We start from the raw sequence: 19539 nt of genomic DNA, 5'->3' as shown, positions 1-19539 counted from the left end.
ATCAGATAACTGAGACTGCTACTAAATGGCTAACAGGCAGGTGTCCTGTTAGTGCTGTGTAGTACGGATGCCCTAGAGAAAAGGGGGATTCCCTTCCCAGGTAGAATGGAGCAGGGTGGTACAGGATTTCACCACACTGCCCAGAAGGGTACATGATTTAAAACTTCCTAGACCGCAGTTGACTCTAAACTAAAGTCACCAAAAGCACAAAAACACTGAAGCATGTGTAAAGGGAGATTCTATACGGCAAATATTCCCAGTGGGAAATAAAGAGGTGCTTCTGTAGTGCTTTTCACAGTCTAAAAAGTATGGCGTGAAGATTCTGTGCCCTGTCGAGACTTCAGTGACTATGATCCTTACGTTGCCTTTTCATTTAAATCCAAATGATTCTTAGGACAATTGGAAGGAAAACTGAGTGGTGAACACATACTCACTTATGTATAGGGGTGTGTGTGTGTGTGTGTGTGTAGCAGAGAATACGGTATGTCCTCAGTCTATTCCAGGACAAGCTGCATCTACCCTGTTTCGTTCCACAGTGGTGAATAGAACTGGCTGACATCATTGGTCTAGTAAGTTATTCTTCTCCTTCCTAGGCCTTACATAATTGTCAAGAGACAAAAGCCGGCAGTCACAAATAAGCATATGGAAGAGTTGGCTCAAGGTTACAGGTAAGTGATCAAAAGTAGGAGTTGTTAATCTCTTTAACTATGGACTCACATGCTTTAATCAGCAGTAACGTTCTTGGATATATACTGTAGGAAAGTATATTTTCATCTCCAGTCTATTGACTCCTCCCCACAAGTATACCACAGCCAGTTAAAAATCATCCGTGTGCAGTCGCCGGCATGTGATGAAGTACTTAACAACTTAGCTCCTGAGGATTATAGAGCCTTGATGTAAATCACTCTCCATTAGCTGCTTCCACAAAGGAAACCCTCATGGCCTTGTTGCTGATGGAGACACTGCATCCTCATACCAGTTTCTAAAGTCGATGTTCTTAGGAGTGGGGACCAGATTGGCAAGTGCTTTTATTTTAGTGACTTGTGACCCATAAACATGGGTTTCAGCTATCTCGGTGTATGGATTCTCTCTAGGGGAGAATGGAATTAGGGAACAAATGAAAACTGGGGTCTTTTGTTGTCATATACAGTACTGCAGCAAAATGTTTCAGTGTCTCCTTTACCGCTATTTTCCAGGAACTTCGAAGATTTCTTACACGAGAGTCTAGTTGAATACTTAGATGTGAATGAAGAAAATGATTGTAACATTGCACTCTACGAGCACACGATTAATAAGTAAGTAAGATTGGAACAGCCACAGTTCAAGTCCATGTGTCCATAGAAAGTCCTGTGTGTTTTCACTGTCCTGTTAGGTCCTGGGGGGTGTTTTGTAATAAAGTATAACTGTCGTTTGTCCCCGTGAAATGCCACAGAATCACTCACAAGTGGTCTTTAGATTGAATTATCCCTCCTACCATGTGACATTTGGTGTATACTTTTAAAAAGAATTGCCTCTCTGATTTTAATATCCAACCACAGTAAACATTGAGCTAATGAGTCAGGATTCAGAATATATATTTGTCTGTCTTAGATAGGATTTTGTCAGTGGATATCTGAAATCTTCTTGTTGGAGTAGGAATTCCACACATAGTATGTTGTAAAAATATTGCTGAACATATGTGCAGTGTAAACTTGAGATGCCAATGTGTTCATAATATCCCTTCTACCACACTGGTATTCTGAAGCATCTGTGTTCCGTTTGGAAGACATCAGAGGACATCTGTACAACTTGCTTTGCAGCCATTAATGTACCACTTGGCTGAAACGGGAATTTCTGCAGTTATATTTTTAAAAGGGAGTTTAATACTCATACTTGATAACTGTTCATATCTCCAACCACAAACAAGTAATTTCCTTCTTTCTGCTACCAGAGAAATGTATGTTTGTATTACAACTTGGTAAATTATGCTTTTTAGTCAGGATTTTTACACCTTCAGGTGATGAGCTTTTCAAATTACTCTTATACTCCACATTACAAGATGGAATATAAAAGAACTATTTTATATTACTATTTAACAGTAGTAGACTCTGTTTTAGGGACAGCGTCTCATTATGTAGCCCTGACTGATCTGGAACTTACTATATAGCCCAGGCTAGCCTCAGAGATTCTTTTTTTTGGTTTTTTGAGACAGGGTTTCTCTGTGTAGCTTTGCGCTTTTCCTGGGACTCACTTGGTAGTCCAGGCTGGCCTCGAACTCACAGAGATCCGCCTGGCTTTGCCTCCCGAGTGCTGGGATTAAAGGCGTGCGCCACCACCGCCCGGCAGCCTCAGAGATTCTTATATGTCTGTCTTCCAGGTACTGGCATTACAGGTGTGCACCACCGCCATGTTTAGCCTGTAGCACATGTATAGATGACAGATAAGTCCTTTGTGGTTCTTGAGCCCTGATTGCTCTCACCTGTCCATAGTTCACCACCCCATCTTCCACTGAGTCCAGGAGGCCGTGGTTGCTTGTCCCCCGCAGCCTTCCGTGTCTCTCAGGAGTTCTTACAACATTTGCTCACACTCATTCTCCCTGTGCCGTCTGCTTTCGCCTCCCCTCACCCACTGTCAGCCATACTGGCCTCTCTTCACCTCCTGGGCCTCCCTCAGACCTGCAGCTGGATCACTGTTGTGTGGCTCTGAGGACCCCTTATAAACAAACACCCGTATGTCTTTGCCCTCCTCACTGCTGGTGCTTACTGCCGTGGAGTAAAAGTGTGTTTTACTGACCCATTTGTGTACTGCATATCTTCCTGCAGTGGGGCATTATAGGGCAGGGGTTTGCCTAGTCACCAAGATACTGTTTGGATCAAATTCATTGTTTTTTAAAATATAATTCTATTGTTTTATTCATAGTCTAGATGGGCTTTTTAATGTAGATGTCCATAAAATTTAAAAAATGAACTTAGACTTGGGGTGTAACCCAGTTGGCAGAGTACTTGCCCAGCATATACAAAGCATATACACAAAGCACCGCATACAAGCCCCAGCACCCAGTAAAGCCAGGCCTAATGGCACCTGCCTTTAGCAGGGCGCACACCTTTAAGCCCAGCACCCAGGAGGCAGAGGCAGGCAGATCTCTAGGAGAGCCAGAGCTACAAAATGAGATCCTGTTTCGAAAAAATTAAAATTAAAATTAAAATCTGGTTTAGTAGTACATTCCTGTAATCCTATCACTCCAGAGGTGGCGGCCACAGGATCAGAAATTCCGAGTGATCTTCACTCTGTCCTGTGCTCCGTAAGACCCCTCCTCCATGAAAAGCCTGAACCTGCGTTCTTCCCCATCCCATAAGAGTCCATGTCCCACAGTACCCAGCACTGGCTGTTTACTGTGTGCTAAGTAAATGTAAGTGTGTTACATGTAGTAAAATCTCTTAATTGCTGTTCAGGATAAATTAACAGTGGTTATGATTTTAAAGGAAATTATTTTTCTTTTTCATAAAACTAAAATTCAGAGCATTTAGATGTTCAATATTTATGAGAGGCTATATAATCTTATATATGTCACTGTGATAAAAGAAAAACTGTGTTTCTTTTTTTTTTAATTAACTCAATCTTTATATCTTACAAATGCTTTTTTTTGTTACAGAATTTCATCCTGGCTACTATTTAGGCAAAACATTGTACTTAAGGAAATTCTGGGTTTGCTTGCTTGTTTTTTTTCCAGTACCAGGAATTGAACCTAGGACCTCAAATGTGCTAGTCAAGTTCTCCATCACTAATTCACATCCCCTAACCAAACTCTGTTTCATTCTAGAGTAGAGAATTCAGCTTTAAGTTCTGCTTCTTAAAACAAAAATCCCCTAGACCTTTCCCCACTCTGCTGACAAAGGTTCTGATCACATCTCAGGTTCTGCTAGAAAACGCTGTTCTTCTGTGAGGCATTTACCCACCAACCCCACAGTTCCCCAGAGTTTTCTTGAGTGTGAGCAGCAGGAAATATTAGATAGAAGGATTTAGATTGTGGAGATAAAGAGATAGAAAATAAAGGATAGCCTCGAGAGGGCCTGGAACCTGTTCTAACGAGCCCTGACTAGCTCTGCCCCAGGGTATTTATAGAGACGCCAAAGGGTGGAGCAAAAGACCTCCTCCCCCAGCACAGCCAAGTGCAGACCATCTCAGACACCTGCACTCAGGCCCATGGTCCTAATCATCTTCTCTATGCGGACCTGAAAACGGGCTCCCGCGTTCTTCCAGCTTAGAGATAGTGGAAAGCATGCTCCCCTCAGGTACATTATAACTCAATTTCCACAGTGGGTGGGGACCTGGTTTCCTAGAATCTCCTCTTCCCTCAGGTGCTGTGAACCTTTGAAATGGCTCAGGTTCTATTGCATGGACCCTTGGGTGAGGAACACAGGATCACTGTGTGTCTTGTATCCTGAATATGACATGCGTTACTTTGAGTAAAAACCCTTGCATACTCTGGCTGCTCTCTCCCATGAAAACATCCTAGCTACTTTACTATTTAGCCCTAACCTGAGTTTTCTGCAGAAATGTGTTATGAAGTAAGAAGATTCTGACACCTATTAGATATCTATAACAAACCTATCCTGTAAGAACATAGTGCGAGGCCCCAGTACATACAGATTTCTAGTCACCATATGAACAGGAAAATAATGAGTGATGGATACTGAGGACTGAATCTGGGGCTTCACAAGTGCTGGATAGGTTTTTGACCACCTAGCTCTATCCCCAGCCCTTAATTTTAATATTTTTGTGATCCCACTCTGTCCAAAATATTGTGTCATCATAATGAACATTTTAACAAGATATTCTACATTCTTCCCATTATAAGTCTTTAAAATATTATATATACCTATAGCCAAATTTCATTAGAAATGCTAAATCTGATAGAACTTTCACGGTTGAATAGTAGATTCACAAATGTAAATTGTTTGAAATATAATGACAGTTTAAAATAAGAAACTGAGTTATTTAATTTAAATTTAAACTTGAGTTTTAAATTTTAAATCCATTAAAATTGGGTAAAATCTGAAATTTAGTTCTTTAGTAGCCTAATATTTCAACTGCTCAGTAGGCACCATCAGCTAATGACTACCACTGGTCTGCACAGGTCTGTAGCGACTCATTTTTCAAAGAGATCTATTCCTATCCCAACACAGTGATGCAGGCTCCTTATTGATAGACGGGAAAGCAGGCTTCTCGCCCATGTACAAGTTAGTGCACCATACTTCTGTGTTTGGTATAGAAATTCCTCTCTGTAATATACCATTGGTAGTGTGTATGATAATATCACTTTATTTTTATATAGACACTGTTACACTGTCTCCCTTCTCTCTTATTTCCATCACTGGTAAGTATTTTTTTTTTGTTTTTTTTTGTTTTGTTTTGTTTTTTTTGGTTTTTCGAGACAGGGTTTCTCTGTGTAGCTTTGTGCCTCTCCTGGAACTCACTTGGTAGCCCAGGCTGGCCTCGAACTCACAGAGATCCGCCTGGCTCTGCCTCCCGAGTGCTGGGATTAAAGGCGTGCGCCACCACCGCCTGGCAACTGGTAAGAATTTTTATCACAGAACAGTTTAAATTCTTAGGTTTCATCACACTTTATTTCAGCATGTTTTTATTTTAGCAGTCTCACTAGCATCAAAGTTTATTGTCTTATAAGTCCCTTGGGGACCTAGGAAATAGTAATTTTTATATCCTTAAACAGATACTGATTTTAGTACTTGATGCCTAAACTGCCTAACTCTTCATTAACTTGCTAGAGATACCACCCACCTGGAGATTGAACCCTTTACTCTTCTTGGTGTTTGTGCTGGCCTCATCCCATACCCGCATCATAACCAGTCTCCAAGGAACACCTACCAGTGTGCCATGGGCAAGCAAGCCATGGGTAAGATGCCTTTAACCTGCGTCTACACGATTTGGAAAAAGACTTCCATCTTTCTTCTCACTAGTGTGTGTTTGGACAAATCAGATGTTGCCAACCAAGCTCAAGGGCCCGTGGAGCCCTGGTGCCTGCAGGATCCCTGCCCTGTCTTTTGCTTGAATAAATGCAGATCTCAGCTTGTTTCCTTAGCCAACAAGGAAGCGCAGAATACATTTCCCATAATTGTGAGTGACTATAAACATCAAAGCCCTGGAAGTGTAAGTTGACCAGGAAAGGTATATGAAGGAGCAGAGCAGCAGAAAGTGAAGGAGGGGAAGGTTGAGGTTACCAGGGAGGTTTACTGATAGTCACAAACTTGTCCTGTTCTGCTGTTGTGTCTCCTAAAACTTACATACCAGTTTCCAAGTCCTTTTCCTTCCCTTTCTCCTGTCTTCCTATAATTTATCTACCCGTCCACACATCCGTAACCTTTGCTGAGCAAGGCTGGCAGGGGGGGGAGGGGGGGGGAGCCCGGACACAGACAGCAGACAGAGCTCTCTGGGAAGGAGTTTCAGTGCACCTGGAGAACCAGCAGATCAAACCTCTCCAGGATCTGGGCATGGAGAGGGAGAAGAGGCCATGCAAAGCTGGAACCACATTGAATCTTGGAAGGGAAGCATCTTTCCAAGAGAAAATAGGAGCAAGCATTTTATGGGAGCCTTGCTGCATGGTGTGTCTTTGTGGGAAGAAGACAGAGCAATGTGGAAGAGAGTATACACTACACGGAGAATCAGTATGACCCGGGGAGGAGTCCACCCGAAAAACAATCTCACTTAGAGACTTGTTGAAAGTGGTTTTCAAATCCTAGTACTCTTAATGAATTTCCACTCCCCTTATGATGTATCATTTCTAATCTCAGGGGCTACAGGAGCTTCATTTTCAACATTGTGAACACAGAGGAAGGTCCTGTGTTGCCATGCTCAGCCTCTGTCCCTCTTCCAGCTGCAGCTGGCCTTAGGAAATTCTGATTGCTCACACAGACAGGAAGTGTAGAGACATCTTCCTGAGCTCTCTGTGCCCTTTGCCTGGCTGTAGAGATGAGGCACAGTGTCCCACCACCGTTTGCCTGAGTGGTGTGGTGGTGGGCAGCTCTGAAGAGCGGCTCACCCGTTTGCGTCCCGTCACCCCGGTGTGTAGCATGACGCCCGTGCTCCTGCTCACTCCCAAGTTTCCGCAGACAGCACCGGATGTCACGGAAGGACTGTCACTGCTTTGGGGTTTACCAAACCACTTTGTTTCGTGATGTGAATCCCTGCTGAAACAATACACCTTTTGTGGAGACCGTCAGCAGAATTAACACGAGACTAATCACTCCTCACCAATGCCCCTTGTTTTGTTTGGAGATACAAACCGAAGCACTGGTCTTCTCCAGCTAGTGAAACTGTTTTAAACATAAAGAACAGACTTAAAAGAGGGGGAAATTGTTTTTATCACAACCCTCCCCACCAAAAACAAACAAACAAACAAAACACAGCCTTTATTTTTCGGCCCCACGTCTGAAGCGTTGGGCTAGTTACCACACACAGTCGGGCAGGATCAGTGTGCACAGAAAGCCGATTCAGTGTCTGGGGAGTTCTTTTGTAGTCTTCTGTGTGAAGGTTTTTTCCTCGTTTTGTTCTGAGTGTCATTTGCAATTCATTGTCTGTGTTTTCTGAGGTTGGTGTATTCAGCTGCTCTGACCCTGGGTCCTGCACAGTTAGCTCCTTGGATACAATCCTCTGACGTTACTGCTGACGCCGGCAAGACAAAAGCTGCTGAATATCTTAAGTCATAAAAAAAAAAAAAAATGCCTTTGTACTGTTTGTTATTATAAAACACACCTGACTGGGAAGGAGGGCCTAGAGAAGTGCATTTCAAGTTGGCACATGGCCTGGCCACCTTCCCCTTTGATACTGAAATCGCTGCAAGAGTAACAGAGGGTCTGTGTGAAAGGCAGAAAAGGCCAGTGAGAGAGAAGGCCCATCAGAGGCCCAGGTCCCAGGCAAGCCCGGCCCTTTGAGCAGGGCCGCTCTGGATCAGTTGAGCTCCCTGCGTCCTGGCAGCTAGGAACTAAAGCCACTTTAAAGAGGGCACATTGCTGAAGACTGTTTTAATCCCATAGTCTGTGTGGATTTTCCAAAGTAATATTTTCCTTGTTAGTTGTCTGCTAGTCATGTAGAAAGTGAAAGAGACTTACTAGTCCAGAACTGGCTCACTAAATACTCTAGCCAACCCGGAAGATTTGTGTGTCCAACCCATTGCCCCTTCAACAGCCCCTCAGAGAATGAAACACAGTAACTCCTTTTCTCTTCTACAAAGAAGAGCGCCAGGACCTGTGCGACCACAGGAACTCGGAGCCCATCCCACAAGCTGGCTGCAGAGGTGCTTCTTACATGGCAGACGCTTTAACTATGAAGTTTAAGTCTCCACATGGCACCTCTCTGTGCTGCTGAGACCCTCTCACTTCTGTGGGTGTGGCTGCCGGTGTCCTGACCTTTCAGGATAGAAAGTCAGGTAGACATCTGGAACCCATCAGGCTCCAGGTCTCTGGGCACTGGCTGTGTGCTGGAGCGGTGGGGTGCGCTCGCAAGGCTGAGCTCAGCCTCTCCCTCTCAGATCCTGCCTCTTACTAGCTGGCAGTCCTCTAGTGGAACACTTTCTCCTTAAAGGATCCCTCAGTCTCTATCAGCAAGTTAATGAATATGCATCGTGGCCTTCCTCCAGCCCTTCCCCCATCAGCTCCAGATTGCCAGACTAAAACAAAACAAAACAAAACAAGCAAAAAAACTCAGGAGCTGGGACGACTTCTCCTTTTGTCTTCAGCAGAGTCTGTCTCTAAGAAGACCATTTCCTCCTGTGTTTAAGCTGGAACGGGATGTCCTGAAATTGAGATATTTAAAGCACATAATGTTCAAGAATCCTCATAAAACTGAACTGTTGCGTCCCCCTGTCCCGGTGTTTGTTTTGCATATCTACTTACTTGTTTAGGAGTTCTAAGAAATGGAGGGGAAAGCCTTCGCCATTTATTCATGAGGATTTTTAAAATTCCGTTGATTAAGGTTTTTTAATCACTGTACCTCTTCTGGGTGTAGGTGTGTGTGGTAGTTCGGGACTGAAATGCTTCCATATTATCTCAAGTCTCTCCGGAGCTTCAAGCACCATGTCTGCATTCCGTGCTAGACTCACTCACGTGGGTGAGGTTCCTGTGGTCCGGCTTCTGTGGTTTCTGTGGTTCCCCTGAGAGTGATAGGAAGTCACTGCTTCAGTCTGAGTTCAGTCTGTGGGTGAGAACCCAGGGCTTCATTCATGCCAAACACATGCTCTACTGCTGACCTGTCCCCAGACCTCCAAATTCTTACACAAATTTGTTTTTTAGGCGAGATAACAATCTGTGAGGCATGCCTTTTTTTCTGACAAGAAAGCTGAATTCCAGAGTGGTTGAATAGCTTGCACCATGGTGCATTATATCTCTTACAGAATCTCCTTTATAAGATTTACTGAAGTTCTTCTCTACAAAAACTCATGTCCTTCCATATTTCCTGAATTTTTGTGGCCCTAATCAGGCTGGCTTTTGTACTACAGTATAGGTTATAAACTCATTGAAGACAGGAACGTACTTTATTATTGTGTCCTTGTGCTCAGCCAGCTTGATGGGTGGCATGGTAAATATGTCATAAATGTTTCTGAAACAATGAATAAATGAATGGATGGGTGGGTAAATGAATGACGCTAATACAGAGCTGGATTAGGTGGCACAGGTCCTTAATTTCAGCACTTGGGAGACGGAGTCAGATAGAAGAACTCCGTGAGTTCCAGGCCAGCAGGGTTATATCTTGAGGTATTTGTCTCCAAACAAATGCACAGACAAAGTAGAGAATGATTGAGAAAAAAAAAATCCGGCATTAATCTCTGGCCTCCATGCACACACATGCATGCGTAACTACATACATGCACATACATACAAAGGGAGGCAGGACGGGAGTTTTAAGCTAAAGAAGAGTAAACTGGAGAAGTCATACAACCACCTGATTCTGGTTTATTCTAAAGCTTCAACAAGAGAGACAGTGTGATATTGAGTCAAGGGTAGGTGTGTGATTGGATAGAACAGAATTAACAGTTGAGAAAGAGGTGCAAGCGTTTATAAGCAGCTGATTTTCTGTCTCTCTCTCTCCTATTTGAGACAGGGTCTCACTGTGTATCCCCAACTGGCCTACTCACTATGTAAACAAGGCTGGCCTCAAACTCATGCAGCTATACCTGCCTTTGCCAAGCGAGTGCCAGGATTAAAGGTGTGTGCCAACACACCCGCTCTGGGCTGAATTTCTTTAGTCATTATCCCCCATTTTGAAGCACTAAGTTATCTTTATAACTAATGTTTGGGGTTTTCTAAGAGTTTTTTTAAATTACATGTACGGTGTGGGAGGAGGAGAGAGAGAATGTGCCTGAGAGTGCAGGTGCCCACGGATGTCAGTGCCCTGGGACTGGAGTCATCCATAGTTGTGACTTCCGGGTTGGGCACTCGGAACTGAACTGCAGTCCTCTGGAAGAGCAGCAAGTGCTCTTTACTGCTGAGCTCTCTCTCCAGCCCTGACAAATGATTTTTAATGAAAGTCTCATAACAGTTGTTTGGGGAAAAAAAATTCTCGACTAAATATATCTTATTTTGTATATCTATATATAAAAAGTGAATATCAATTCCTATCTGATATCATAAAAATATTAATACAAAATGAATCATACCCTAAACATAAGAGCTAAAACTAAAACTTGGAAAATAAAAAAAAAAAAAACAAACAAACAAAAAAAAAGCCAGACGTGGTGGCACACACCTTTAATCCCACCTTTAATCTTACATTCTCAAAGATAGTGCATTTCTTCTTCAAGTTTTAGTTTTTTGTTTTTTCGAGATAGGGTTTCTCTGTGTAGTTTTGTACCTTTCCTGGAACTTGCTTTTTGTAGACCAGGCTGGCCTCGAACTCACAGAGATCCACCTGCCTCTGCCTCCCGAGTGCTGGGATTAAAGGTGTGCGCCTCTGCCGCCGCCGCCGCCGCCGCCTCCCTCACCTTAAATAACCTTTTCCCTGTTTTAACATACATGTGTATATGGTGTAGGCCCCTTGATAACTTACGGAAGTTATCAGGAAAATGTGGCTCAGTAAGAAAAACCGTGTCCTGTAGTAAACAAAGGGAGTCACTGGAGACAGTGGTTACAGTGAAGCGGGGCCATAGAAATAAAGCACAGCCTGTAGATGCCTCCTGTGTTAGCGGTGTGCCGTGTGCATGCCAGGCCAGCACAGCCGCTGAGCTGCAGCCCAGTCCTGCAGTGCTCCGGAAGGAGACTGAAGCAGCAGGAAGGTCATTTTAGCTGAGCCTGTGCTTCCTTGGGCAAGCCTCTTGACTCAGTTTCTCTAGATACTTCCTCAGAGAAAGACCCTTCTTGACAAATATTCATAATTTTAGAAAAAAATGTAAGGATTTGATGGCATTGTAAGAATCTGTGGTATAGAAATTTAGTTTATATGTACTGTTTTAATATAAACATCCATTATGCTTCCAAAAATACTGTGTATAAGTATAGTACATACGTTTTTTAAAGAAAAATCTCCGATGAATCATAACCCCAGATGTGCTCAATGATCCTGCTGTTCCTCCATTTAGTGGTCAGTAGTAATGCTTGAGACTCACGTTCTGCGCTTGAGAGCACAGTGTACAGCAGGATCGGGCTCCATGGCCATTGTTGAGAGACATGGCCACTTATGTTTCCCTGCTGCACGATAATGCTTGTCTCAGTTTCAGAAGACATGTTTTGGCAGCCTGGTGGGACATTGCCTGAATCCTCAGCTCAAGCTGAGTAAACTGCACAGCTGGAACTGAAGTCACGGCGTAAATTTTAAGTGGCTTCATAGAAAGACGTAAACTTATTGTCCGGGACTGAGTCACGATCCCAGCAGCACCAGTCTTTCCTAAAGCAGCACGTGGTCACTGTCACGTATCTTGTCCAGTCGATTCGCTGTCACTAAAAGAACACAAATTGCAATTCCTAGTGCAAACTCAACCAAAGGGCCATGAGGTTCAATTTGACAATTGTTTTTCAGCTGATTTTTGGTAAGTTTTGTAGAGATTTAAGCACAAATACATACACACTCTTAAGAAGCACAAGTTCTTCACTTGGATTCGCTTGTCATTTCCCGAGCAACCGTAATGAGCTCCCCAGTCTGCGACGCCTCCCTCCTGCGCGGCCCTTGTTGTTTGTGACCTTTGGTGGTGATTGTCAGGCAGTGACAAATCTTTTTTTCTTTTTGCTGCTCGAGTAGTTGGTTTCAGTCTTTTGTTTTGTTTTGTTTTGTTTTTTGGTTTTTCGAGACAGAGTTTCTCTGTGTAGATTTGCGCCTTTCCTGGATCTCACTCTGTACACCAGGCTGGCCTCGAACTCGCAGAGATCCGCCTGCCTCTGCCTCCCGAGTGCTGGGATTAAAGGCGTGCACCACCACCGCCCGGCTGGTTTCAGTCTTGATTTAAGATTGCTGTTGATTTTTTTTGGGGGGGGGAGGTAGTGATGGGGGTAGGTGATCTAATAGCACAAAGATGCAGAAGTTAGAGGAAATCAAATACAGAGTTTGGCTCAGCTCCACACAGTAGCACTTAGGGCCCATGCATGGAACAAGCAAAGCGTCTGCTAAGGCTGACACCTCATCTCCTCAGTCACTCCTCAGTGAAGAAGTGCTCAGAAGTTAAGGGGATTCAGTAGCCCCCAAATGATCTTACCATGGGGCAGGTTTTAGTTTCCTAATTTAAACATCTCTGTTTTAAAATCAACCTTGTGCCCATGAGCCCAAAACATGGAAAGACTCTACTTCAGGAAAACCATGAAGCCCACTGTAGGGTTAAAGTTCAGATTTTACTTGTAGATGACAATTGCCCAGTAACACATACTTCTAAGGACTGTCAGGTAAGAAGGCTCCTCATCCTAACCAGACTACATCCTCACTCCTCATCCTAACCAGACTACATCCTCACTCCTCATCCTAACCAGACTACATCCTCACTCCTCATCCTAACCAGACTATGTCCTCACTCCTCATCCTAACCAGACTACATCCTCACTCCTCATCCTAACCAGACTACGTCCTCACTCCTCATCCTAACCAGACTACATCCTCACTCCTCATCCTAACCAGACTACATCCTCACTCCTCATCCTAACCAGACTACGTCCTCACTCCTCATCCTAACCAGACTATGTCCTCACTCCTCATCCTAACCAGACTACATCCTCACTCCTCATCCTAACCAGACTACATCCTCACTCCTCATCCTAACCAGACTATGTCCTCACTCCTCATCCTAACCAGACTACATCCTCACTCCTCATCCTAACCAGACTACATCCTCACTCCTCATCCTAACCAGACTGTCTTCACTTCCGTAGGAGAGGGGACCTGACATTTCCCCAAGTATTCCTCATGTTTGGTGCAGGTAGATGTTTTTGGTTTTTTGGTTTTGTTTTTTTTTTTTTGCTGCTTTATAATAACAAATGAACAAATCCATGCTTCTCTGCTTTCAGTTGAATTCTTCTGTCTTCCGTTCATTCCTCCTCTTTTCCTTTCTTTTTCACTTAAAACCTTTGCTGTCATTAGATGCATATCTTCGTTGCGCTGTGTCAGCTCCTGCATGTGAAGACTCGGTGTTCTCACATCATCTGAACAGAACCCAGTATAGGTTCAGGTACTGAACTTGTAAAATTAACCAGTAACAACTAAGTTTGCGCAAGTGGGATCAATTGTGTTTATTAAGTCCAAAAAGCTGAAATGATTTAGATTGTTATTACTCTGATTGTATTTCTGGGATTTTAAATATTAGGGAGAAAAGTTGCTTTTGAAATCAGTGGCTACCATATGGGTATTACTTTTGTATTTTAGTTAAGCAAATTTAATGTATTTAAATTCAATGCTACCTGATTATTCTACCCCATATAACGACTGGTTTTGTTTTCCTCAATATTAATAAAGGTACCATTGGATACAACCAGCGAAACAGAATTGATACACTTATGTATCTACTGGCATATCCACAAAAACCCATGGTTAAAACGAAGACCATTGAGTTGATAGATTTTGAGAAATTGCCAGCTGGACAGAATGCAACCGTTGCCGTGATGAGTTACAGCGGCTATGACATCGAAGATGCGCTTGTCTTGAACAAGGCCTCCCTAGACCGGGGTAAGTGAATTCTCAGAGCTTGACCACCAGAAGTACTGTTTTCAGAGTCAGATAGTGAGTGATGGTTATTGGTGTTAGAACGCAGTGCAGGTTTCGAGTATTGGACCTTATACACAAACTAGTGCTGTTGTAGATTTTATTTAAGTTGAGAATTTCATAGGAGGACTGTATGTCATCCCACCCCTCTTTCTCCATCCTTCATCGCCCCCATCCAAATTAATAACCTCTTTATTGTTACACACACACATGTTTATAAAATGTCTAAGTCCATTTAATGTTGCTATGTGTACATGTGTTTAGGACTGACCATGTGGGATTGACTAACCTATCAGGGAGCTCGTCCCTAGAGAAGACTTGATTTTCCCTATCAGCAGCCATTGATTGTCTTTAGCTCTTAAGCTCGAGGTAGAAACTTGTAAATCTCCCCTGCCCACCTCAGCGAATCAACTAAAGTTGTCGTCGTGCGGCTCTTGTTTAGGTAGCCATTTTGTTGAGGTCTCGTGGGTGTCTAGAAATTATAAGGCCTGTTACACTTTTGTGTTGGTTTTGATTGCTCTTTTTTTTTAATGACTGACATTGAAAAAATGTATTAAATGTTTAACTTTAGGGTCTTTATTACTTTATTAGTAGCTTGAAAGTTTCTCAAAGAGAAAAATAAATGAGAATTTTTTTCTACCAGGAATTAAACAGTGCATGAACTAAGTTTCATTTTGTTTGTTTCTAATATATCTGTTAATATATGCAGCAGTAAACCTGTGTTGAGAGGGCAGATGGAAAAGGCTATTACTATACAGTTTAACCCCAAGTCTATGATACATTTGTTAGCCAAATGTCAAAAGCTAGGAATGTACATTATCCTACTGCGTAGTTTTTGTGTTTTTCTTCTTCACTCCTTTTAACGTGTTATTCTCACAGGTCATCACTGCCTGCCCTAATGAGCACCACCTGGTCTGCAGGCTGACTTCTCTATTCAGCCTCTAGTTCCTTCCCTCCCTGGCATACCCACAATGCCTCCCTTCCCTCTCCCTAGTTGCTAGGCAGCCGTAATAGTACTCCTAGATATGTGTCACTGGCGTTAATGTTAGCCGCACTGAATTTATGCCCCTTTTTTCCTCCAATGACAACAGCCATGCTTTAGAACTAGATATTTTCCTTTCTGATTAACTGGTAACGTTGATGTGGAAATCTGAAGACTTTGTGATGTCTATCAGAAACTCCGAACCACGATTTAATGATCCGACTTTACCCTCCGTTAGCTTTTAAGCTTCTGCCTATAAATAAAATGTCCATTTACGCTTAGAAGAAACCCATGATGAGTTCGTGCAGTTTGGATTCGCATGCACTGCAGCATGTTGCTGTTAATGGCTGTTGTATCACAGTTTTAGATCATGCAGCATTTGCAGAGCAGCTGGCTCTCTGAGCTGAGTTTACTGTACTGCACAGGTCCCTGGGAGCCATGATGATGGGAACCACCCAGAGACTTACAAATGACTCTATATACCTTACACTCTTTTTCATCCCACAGTCACCCTCAACGTTTAAAAGACAGGAGGCAGGGAGCCAATGTGTTTCCCTTTCTGCAAAAATAAATATTATTTTGCTTGCTTGCTTAGGTCTAACCATAAATGCCAGAATCAAAGAAGGGAAGACCTTTAAGAAAGGCTTAGCAGAAATTGTACAGAGCGTGTTTGTGCTGAGCATCCTGACTTAAGAGTTTTCAGATGTGCTCCCAACTTCCTGGGTGACTGAGGGTGTTCAGTTTCCTGGCCTCACTCAGAAGGCCTGTAACAGAAAAGGATGGCCCAGGTGGTTTCGAAGGCCCTTTGAAAGCCTGGTGTTCTGAGGCCTGTGTCACTTCCTCCAGCATGATCTAGTGGATTGCAGCTGGAGAGTGGGAGTCGAGACTATGGTGTCTGTATACCTAAGTGGCAGAGGAGTGTGAGCCGTTCTTTGGATTGTTACCTGGTTTTTGCCAGTTCCAGATTTACCAACAGTAAAATAGTTTGAGGTTTGGTTTTTCATTTTGTTTTTGTAACTGTGGCTTATTGAATACCATAAATTCATGTTTTGTCATAGTTTCATATTACCAGGGATTCTGACCCATTTGGGGTTTCCTTTCAGGTTTTGGGCGTTGTCTTGTGTATAAAAATGCTAAGTGCACATTGAAGCGATACACCAATCAGACTTTTGACAAGGTGATGGGTCCCATGTTGGATGCTGCTACCAGAAAACCCATCTGGCGACATGAAATCTTAGATGCAGATGGCATTTGTTCTCCAGGTAAAAACCCTTAAAGAATAATGAATTTCAGGGTATACTTGTGAGATTGTGAGAGTTATTTAACAATATTTCTGAATTGTTCATAATATTCAGCTAGTGTGGTTATTTTCAATGAGTCTCCTTCCTCTCTGTTTTTCTGTGCATTATGTATGCTTTCCCGTAGCAAAAATGTATTCTAGGCTAATCTTAAATTATAGAAAAGCCAAACTTGAAACAATATTTTGAATAAGGTCTTGACTCTGTATCTATGCTGGTATTTCTTAATATATACATTTTGCTTATGGTCTGACTTTGGACTATTCTTTTCCTAAAAGAAAAGACTCGTTATAATTGCAAATGTGTAATGAATTTGTTTGTACAGCACACAGCCCTCGATTCTACAGGCTAGTGTAGAAGGCTGACATTGATCATCGGATCACACAAGCATGTCAGGTTACAGCTGGTGTAAGGGATCAATCATAGAGATAACTGTGATGCCATTGTGTGGCAAGAGGAGTCGCCCTGGTGTGGAAGATCTGCAGAGCCTCTAAGGAAATGCAGACAGGAAGAGTATCGCTAAAGAGAGATGGAAAAGTAGTTCCTAAACCTGTGTGAGTGTCTGTGTGTTTGATAGCCTAGGTTATCTGAAAGGAAGAGAGCGTAGTAGGGCTGTGCAGAACACAGGGACAGTCACCTTCCACACAGCCTAGTCATAGTTGAGCCCTGGGTGGACAGTCATACGGAGCTAGGATTCCCCCCAAGCCACACAGGCGTGAGTCCCCTTTAGTCCGTCTACCTTTGCTTCTGGGAAATTTCTGTGAAGTGTTAGCACTGGTCACTGTGGCTTTCAAAGTAAGCATGAGGATGGTTGTTTCAGTAGCTGGTCCTTAGAACAGAAAGAGCAAAACCAGAGGTATTTTTTCTTCCTTTCCACGGTAAGCTGGTGGTAACTTGGTTCTGATGGAAATGTCTAGAGAATAACAAGTGCTGCTAATCTGTCCTGATGCTGTTGGCTGGGGTGATGCTCCCAGTCTGTCCTGATGCTGTTGGCTGGGGTGGTGCTCCCAGTCTGTTCTGATGCTGTTGGCTGGGGTGGTGCTCCCAATCTGTCCTGATGCTGTTGGCTGGGGTGGTGCTCCCAGTCTGTTCTGATGCTGTTGGCTGCGGTGGTGCTCCCAATCTGTCCTGATGCTGTTGGCTGGGGTGGTGCTCCCAGTCTGTTCTGATGCTGTTGGCTGCGTTGGTGCTCCCAGTCTGTTCTGCTGCTGTTGGCTGGGGTGGTGCTCCCTTGTGTGTGGTCTCTTAAGACAGCCTCTTGTGGGTGGAGGTGAGGTTTCACTGATATGTGGTCCTGAGCCAATATCTCATTAATTTCCATCTGGTTTTTTCTTTACAAACCCATCTCTGAGCCCTATTGAACTTGACTTCCCACCAGGATGGCCTGTGTCTTTCTTCCATGTCTAGATTCATAAACCAAGTCTGTCCGTGGTTTCGTGCCCAGCAGCCTTGCATTCTAATACATAACAGTCTGTTTGGTGCTCTCTTCTTTTCCTCAGGTGAGAAAGTAGAAAACAAACAGGTGCTTGTAAACAAGTCCATGCCCACAGTGACCCAGATTCCTTTGGAAGGAAGTAGTGTACCGCAGCAGCCACAGTACAAAGACGTGCCCATCACGTGAGTATTGCTCAGGCCTTGATAACACATAGAGATGTCTGGAAAAAGAATGGATGGAGGAAATGATATGTTATACAGGATTATGTATCATGTGTAAGTTATACAGTCCTTATAAACTAGAACTAGAAATAGCAATTTTTGGATACCTTTGTTACATGAAAATGGTGTGTCGTTGAAGAGAAACTGAAGTGTGGAATCAAACAGAGCGTATAGCCTGGTAAGGGGAGTGGGTCAAATGGACAGGAGCTCCAGTAGAAGAGAAGCAGGGGCACGAGGTAGACAAGGCTCGGCTTTGGAGGGTCAGCGTAGCTCGGTGTTGCTAACACACGGGAGAGTTTGCGGCTCATTCTGCAGAGTGGCACAACCAGGTCTGTGCCATAGAAACAAGTAAAGCACCAGCCACATCGTACCATCACCGGGGACTAGAACTGGGCTGTTCCTAAGAGTGTTTGTGACTGTTCGTTATCTCACCTGGTAAAGCATGGAAATCCCTTTTGTTTTCTCTGTATAATGAAAAGGTTAAATTCATTCATCTCTACATTTTTTCTCAGCTCTAAAATATAATGAAGTGTGAAACTCACTGGGGTGAGCCAGTAATAGTCACCACACTGTGATATGATATAGACCCATGTAGAGAAGATGAATATTCTGCCTTAGACAGGCTAAGGTGAGGGGTGGGAAAGGGCAGCGTAGAACGTGCCTGGCAGAGACTGGCAGAGACGTGCAGTTGCTGCCGTAGTGATAGCCGCCTTCTGTACCGCCAGTCTGCCCGTCGTCTGGGCAGCCTGCATGTGGGAGCTTAGTTAGTTCTTTCACCCGTGCCGCATCTCCCAGAAGTTCATTAGAGTCAGATGGTGTGGGAATGGAAGGAAGGGGAACGTGGGTGACTTCCCAAGTCACCTGGGTGTACTTGGCAGCGGTCTGGCTGAACTGCTGGATCTTGAGAGCTGTGCTAAATGCAGCAGTGGGGAGAGCCATCATACCATACAGCTGGCTTGGGACTGGGTCCCTGATACCAAATCCCCCCAACAGAACTCTTGAAGCTACAGGTGTGGGGTGGCTCTAAAGGAGACAGATGTTCAAGACCCGTCTTCCCTTCTGCCGGCACCTTGGTTTCTTTCATTCTTCAAGAGACCTTACTCTGCTGTTCTGTCTTGTCTTTCCATATTATCACCTGTTTTTAGAATCCGTTTCTTTCCCACAGTAGAAAATGTGCTTAAATATTTTTATCAACTTAGAGAAAGAAGGCCTTTTCTGGATTTGGGATTTATTCCTAGCTAGTTCCCCTTCCATTTCTCTTTCTTTTCTGGGTCACCCTTGTTCCTGCTTCTCCGCCTCACTCCCAAGTTCCATCTCTGTCTACTGAAACGGCTCTAGAGCAGGTGGCCAAAGACAGTCTGCGCTCTTTTCCGTCCAGGAGTGTTTTTGGAGCACTGTTAACTGCTCCAGGAGGAGTCTAGTTACCAAGACACACACACA

At 43.7% G+C, this 19539-nt stretch overlaps 1 protein-coding gene across 1 annotated transcript in view; it reads left to right on the top strand.

Moving 5' to 3' along the window:
- Positions 1 to 19539, top strand: part of Polr3b (RNA polymerase III subunit B) — a 110116-nt gene that overhangs the window by 59346 nt on the left and 31231 nt on the right. The window contains exons 17-22 of the mRNA XM_059245531.1: positions 594 to 668; positions 1197 to 1295; positions 5766 to 5893; positions 13918 to 14127; positions 16249 to 16407; positions 17943 to 18060. Coding sequence (XP_059101514.1) covers positions 594 to 668; positions 1197 to 1295; positions 5766 to 5893; positions 13918 to 14127; positions 16249 to 16407; positions 17943 to 18060 — 789 coding nt within the window. The remainder of the gene's footprint in view (positions 1 to 593; positions 669 to 1196; positions 1296 to 5765; positions 5894 to 13917; positions 14128 to 16248; positions 16408 to 17942; positions 18061 to 19539) is intronic.

The sequence above is a fragment of the Peromyscus eremicus genome, chromosome 18 (genome assembly GCF_949786415.1).
Source record: "Peromyscus eremicus chromosome 18, PerEre_H2_v1, whole genome shotgun sequence".
NCBI classification, from domain to species: domain Eukaryota; kingdom Metazoa; phylum Chordata; class Mammalia; order Rodentia; family Cricetidae; genus Peromyscus; species Peromyscus eremicus.
Note: the sequence above shows the minus strand (reverse complement) of the source record. Positions and strands in the feature narration are given on the sequence as shown.